The sequence below is a fragment of the Plasmodium gallinaceum genome (genome assembly GCF_900005855.1).
Source record: "Plasmodium gallinaceum strain 8A genome assembly, contig: PGAL8A_v1_53, whole genome shotgun sequence".
In the NCBI taxonomy this organism is placed as follows: domain Eukaryota; phylum Apicomplexa; class Aconoidasida; order Haemosporida; family Plasmodiidae; genus Plasmodium; species Plasmodium gallinaceum.
Genome location: NW_021628210.1, coordinates 86,176 through 92,944, shown reverse-complemented (window position 1 = coordinate 92,944; position 6,769 = coordinate 86,176). Strand labels below are relative to the sequence as shown.

The 6,769-nt window shown below is 18.9% G+C and overlaps 1 protein-coding gene across 1 annotated transcript; it reads left to right on the top strand.

Moving 5' to 3' along the window:
- Window positions 1-227: 227 nt before the first annotated feature.
- Window positions 228-5,780, top strand: PGAL8A_00068100 (conserved Plasmodium protein, unknown function; the record flags this gene model as incomplete). The annotated part of the gene is made up of 1 exon (XM_028671421.1): window positions 228-5,780. One exon carries the CDS (start codon window positions 228-230, stop codon window positions 5,778-5,780), a length of 5,553 nt encoding a protein of 1,850 aa, XP_028525799.1.
- Window positions 5,781-6,769: the final 989 nt, after the last annotated feature.

The window sequence follows — 6,769 nt, the reverse complement described above, 5'->3', positions numbered from 1 at the left end:
TTTTTTTTTTAAATATCATATTTCTATAAATAAATATTGATTTTTTTTTTTTTTTTTTTTTTTTCCCCTATTTTTATAAACAGTAAAGAAAAGCTACGATAAAATATTTTGTATGATTTAAATATAATTTCATAAAATTCCATAAGTTAACATGTGTTTCAATATTATATAGTTTTTTTTTCATTTTTTGGAAAGTTAATGAATTTTAATAAAACAAAAAAACAAAAATGATCAATTATTTTTTAAAAAAATATGTTATAATAATTATTATTTTCCAACTTTTTCTAAAAAATAAAGAAGCCATAAAGATAAAAAGATTTCATGATTATTTGAATTTTATTAAACCTACTTTTTTCACGAATATTTCAAAATATAAAATTAAAACAAACTTTAATGTTTTAAGGAAAAAAGATAAATATAATTCTTTAAAGGTAAATGGTTTAGTAGAAAGTGAACGGGAGTCAAATGGAGAAGGTAAAGAAGATACATACGGAAATGAATCATTAGAGGAAAAAAATATTAACAAAATTAATAGCATCAATGAAATAATAAATAATAAAGATGATAATTTGAAGAATGTAAGAAATAACGATGAAAAAAAGGAATTTTTAGATAATAGAATCAATAACAATAATGAATCTATAGATAATAAACACAATGTGTATCTAAATGGAGAAATATTAAAAGAAGAAGAAATAAATGAACATATGAGGTTTCAACAATGGAGTGATAGATTCCTCTTATCAAATGAGGAAAATTTCTTTTATGATATTGAAAATAAGTGTATAAATACTAAGTATTATGATAAAATAAATCAAATAAATGATAAATTTTATAAAAAAAAATGCGTTTTAAAAGATAGTTCAATAAGCTTAATACCTTTCCACAATAAAGGAGAAAATAAGAATGTATGTCGATCTATGACAAAGAATATAAAGGAGAAATTGAGTTATGATCTATTTGAAAAAAAAAATAGTAATAATGATAATATTAATAAGGTAAATAATAATTCTCATAATGACTCAACTAGTACACAAAATTATGTAGATCATAAAAGTATTTCTGATCAGAGTGAAGTAATTTTAAATGAAGAGGAGATACGAAAATTATCACATTTAGATTTTACGAAAAGAACGAACATAATAATTCCTTCCAGATCTTTATATAATTCAGTTTATATCGGTAAGGAAGCCTTTAGTGATTTTATAGAGAAAGGATTAAATTCTATTAAATTAAGTTTAAATAAATATTTAAATAACTATTATGAATGTAACTTAAAATATAATTTAGATGATAAAATTTTTTTAATGTATATATTAAGATACGCAAAAAATTATATATTAAATATAATTTATAAAACATTTCAAGTAAAGCTGTTAAATGAAGTAGAAATTGAAAATGATTCAAATATTCTTCCAGATAAAAATAAACTAATAAATAATGAAACGTATTTAGATTTATCTTCAGAATATGAAGAAATTATAAATATTTTAATTCATTTTTTTGAAAAAATAAATGACTTGTTTAAAATAAATGAAAAAGAACTAATCGATTATTTAGCAAAAAAAAGAGAAACAATAAATTATTCTACTCCATATCAATTTAAAAACAATAAAGAAGCTGAGAGACACATTAATAATATGTGGAATTTTTTTAATTTTAAAATATTTAATAACGAATTACCAAATTTTGATTTTGTTGATTTTTATTGGATAAATAGTGATGTAGAAAACTTATTAAAAATAAAAAATATGAAAACATATAAAATTGTTAATAAGGAATTTATTAATTTACCTAGTATTCTGATTTTATCAAATTTGAAAGATTCTCCATTATTATTAAATTACACCATTTTAAAAATGATGTATGAATACAAAAATTTATTAAAGAATGATATATTACAATTTAAAGAAGTAAAAAATTACGGAAAATTTAAAAAATTTGATGAGATGAAACAAAAAATTATAAAATTTGTTCATGGGGTATCAGGTTTATTAGAGAATATTGATTTTTACTTTTACACACCATATTTAGGAGATCTAAATTTATCTAGTAAAGAATCATTAATTTTTTTTTCCTATTTAAAAAATATAAATGGTGATAACAACAGATTATTTTATAATTTGGAATATAATAATGAACTTTCTTTTAACAATAGAAATGAAAGAGAAAGTAGTAATAAGACAAATTATTTTGGTAAAGATGAAAATGATTCAAACATATTTAAGAAAGAAGAATTAGAACAAGAGGAAATAACAGATGAAAAGAATAAAATAGATACTACTAAATTAGAAGAATTAGAAGAAGAAGTGGAAGAAGAAGATGATTTAGTATTTCTTCTTTTAAAATCTAAGACTACTAATGATATTAATAAAGCTATTCATATGGCCACTAATGTTTATAAAAAAAAAAATATAAATAATATTTGGGGAAACTCATATATAAATTATAATATGAATGAATCAATTGATAATGAAAACGTAAAAGAAGGAAAAAAAAAAATATATGATTCATCAAAAAAAGAAAACAATTTTCAATTACAGCGTTTTAGAATACCTTTAAATGAGTTTTCTTCTTCTCTTTTTTTATGTGATGTGAATAATTCAATGAAATATTTAACACAAGGAATAGAAAAATTAAAAGAATTGAATGAATTTGATTTGACATATGTGCACAACGCTTTAACATATTCTTGCTTGAGATTTCTTCATGATAGCGGGAATGAAAATGAAGATGTGGATAGTATGTTGAAAAAATTTCAAAAAAATGAAAAAGTAGAAACAACTAATAACATAATGACTTTACAGATGATGGTTGTTATAGGAGAATTATTTAGAAACATAAGAAAAATGAGAAATAAGGAAAAATTTTTTTTTAAGAGAATTTTGCAAACAGATGTTATAACTGACCTTTATAATAATCATAGTATTTATGATGAGAATATGGATATTAATAATATGGATTATGTTGTGAAAAATTTGAAAATTGATTATCCATTAAAAAGTAATATATTATTGAATGAAAAAAACAAGGAAGAAATTGCATATTATTTTTTAAATTATTATACAAAATATTTATTTCGATTTGATCTACCAAATAACATTGTCATTAAATTCACAAATGATATATCTGGATTAAGTTTTTACGATTATAATTATGATTATATATCTAATGATTCTGTCATATATATAAATAATGATATAAGTAATTCGTTGATATTATCTCGAGTTTTGTTAGATGAATGTTTGAATATTTATGAAAAATATACTACATACATTCATAAGTATGGTGGGAATACTGATAATTCAACTATTAAAGAAGCTAAAAGTAAATTAAAAAAAGAGGGTGAAGAAGAAAATATTGGAAAAGATATGATAAAAAATGACACACTTAATAATAATAAATTAAATAATGAGAAATATGAAACTGAAGAGGAAATTAGTGAAGATTATGATGGCACAGATGATGATTCTGTTAATGCAGAAGATTATGAAGAAGAAAATATAAATGAGGAAAATGTTAGCTTAAATAATATAAAAGAAATAAAAAGTGAAAAAAGTGATAATTATGAAAAATGTGAAGAAAAAATAGAGGAAAAGAAAAGTGAAGAAGTAATAGATGATGAAAATGTAGATATATTTAATTATTTAAAAATTAACCGAATTATGCAATTTATTAGGTTTATAATTGAGTATAATAATTGGCCTATTTTTTTGGATGATATTATAAATTTAGAAAATTATTTAAATTCTACAGAAATTAATCTCTTAAAAAATCTTAAACATTATAATAATCTAAATAATTTTTATCTAAATTTAAAAAGTGTAAATATAAGTAAAAATAGAATTATGCAAATAATTGAAAATTCTATAAAAAGAGAAAACTGTGAAAATATATGGTTAGAAAAAAAAATTCCTATTAAGCATATTGCATCAGCTTTATTCACAAATAATTATGTAAATTTATACAAAGTATTTCAAAAAGGTATAAAGGTTTTAATTAATCTAAATATGAATGAAGTAAATTTTATTATGAATAAATGCAAATATGCAGCTGAAATCGTATATTATAAGAGATTAGAAGAAATAAAGTCATCAACTAACAATTTAATTTTTACCATGTATAATGAAAATTTAAGTTCAATAGAATATTATTTCGATAAATTAAAAGAGAAAATTATTTTAATTAAACTAGTTAAAAATCAAGATGTTTTCCAAATTCTTGCAAATTTAATATCTGGTTTTCTGCCAAATTCTACTAAAAATCCAAAGGAAATTGATGTAAAAGAAGGTTTAAAAAAAGAAAATATCAATAAACTTATATTTTTGTACGATGAAGAAAAAAAAAGATGTGGAACAGCAAATGTATTAAATAGAAAAAATGTTACATATAATTTATTTCACTTTTTTAATAAAGAAATATTTGATAATAAAATAAATAATATAGAAATAGAATTTGTAAAAGATGATAAACTTTTATCAAGTCATAAAAATTTCATTAATACCTTTGAAAATTCAAAGATATTAATAAATGATAATGTTTTTTCAATTAATATTTTGTCTAACGTATTATTAAAAGAAATGGCAGAAATTTTTTATTTTTATAATGAAAATGAAATAGAAAAAGAAAACAAACTATATCTTAATAACACTTTCAAGAGTTTATATTTGCCTTCTATATTTAAATATTCTAAGAGTTTTCAGAATATTGAAAACAAAGAATTTTTTGATTTTAAAGAAAAAAATATACAGAGTAACTCACAAAAATATAAAAATAATGAAAATATAGATGAAGTTGAATTAAAAGAAAATGAAATTAATGAAGGTAAAAATAAAAAGGAAGAGAATAAAAATTCTGCTTATATTAATAAAAATTTTCAGAAAGAACATTTTGCTGCTGAAAAGGATAAATACGATATTGAAAAATTAATAGACAGAATTGCGTATTATGATCATGATGAAATGTTTAAAGAAATACTGGAATTTAGAAAATTTAAATATAATGATAATATTGAAATTCAAAAATGTCTTGAAGAATATTTATTTACATATGATAAAATAAGTATGATAAAATATTGTTCTCCAGATGCAAATAAAGATAAAATTAATAAAGAAAATGAGATTGAAAACAAAAGTTCAGAAAAAGAATTATGTTTTGAACCAAGTGATATTAAAATGATTTATTTAAATTATATGTATAAATATATTGAATATATTATAAATAAAAAAGAATTACCAATTAATTTTAATTACATAAATGATGAATGGATAAATTGTTTAACAGATTTAGAAAATCAAAAAATTTTAGATTATTCTACAAAAAAATATACAGGACATTTATATGATTTATTAATTAATAGTAATGCATGTTCATCTAAAAGAGCACTGGATATTTTAGAAGTGAGTTTACGTAAAAATGAAAATGAAGATATAAGAGAAACTACTGTTTCTAGTAGTGATATAAATAATTCTATTAAAAACTTTAATGAATTTATTTTATGGATTTCAAACAATAAAAAAAAAACTTTTGAAAAATTAAATGAAGAAGATGTATTAAATACTGATACACCTGATAATATAAAAAAAGAAATAAAAGATATAGTTCAAGGATATAATGCTATAAATGAAACAAATACACTTAAAGATATAGATCCCAATAATGTAACTATTAGCGACTTAAAAGATTTGGTTAAAAAACATAACATTTCGAAAGATGAAGTACAGGCAGCTTTAAGTCAGTTAGATATTCCCAATGATTTTGATATTAATTCATTATTTTAATTCTTTTATATTCATTATGTTTGCTTATACTTATTTATCTTATATACTTTCTTTAACGCTTTTTAATTATACATATTTGGATACATTATATATTTTAATCTTTTTATATTTGTTCATTTTTTCCAATGTTTATTTATTTTACAATCATAATTTTTAAAAAATGGATTGTCTTATTTACATAAATTTTAATTAGTTTATATTTTCATTATATATAAAATTATATTATTACATATAACTTTATTATTTAAAAAAGTTGTATACTCATATATATATATATATTTTTTTTTATACCTTTTTCTTTTTTTTTATGTTAAGAATTATTTGATTTGGTATTATTTGATTCTTTTTTTTTCTGCTCGTATAAGGAAAAATAAAATAAAAAATATTAGGTTTTTATTATTTTTTGTACATAAAATAATACAATATATATATATATGTATATATGTATATATGTATATATGTGTTTTATCAAATAAATATTTTTTTGTTTATACAGAATATTTTTATTTCGTATTTCACTTTTCTACGCATTATTTTTATTTCATTTTATACATTTCATAATTTTAAATAAAAATTTACAGAACATTTAAAAATAAAAAAATAGATAAATTTTTTTATTCTTAATTTTTAATTATTTTAATGTGAATTACATACTTTAATTTTACATGGGTGGTCTTAAAACGTATGTTTTTTTAACTTGGCATTTTTTTATAAATTTCATTTTTAGTTTATTATCTATATTTTAATAAATATATTTTTCAATTTCGCTTCATATTTTTTCATTATTTTTATGTATTTTGTTTTTATGTTCTAAGTGGTTTTCTTTTTAAAACATTACTAAAAATTAAGATATTTTTATAAGAATTTAAAAATTTTCCTAGATTTTCTTAATAGAAATTTATTGTATAATTCGATATTTCTTTTTATAAATTTATAATTTTTTTTTTTTTTTTTTTTTTTTTTTTTTTTTTTTTTTTTTTTTTTATTTT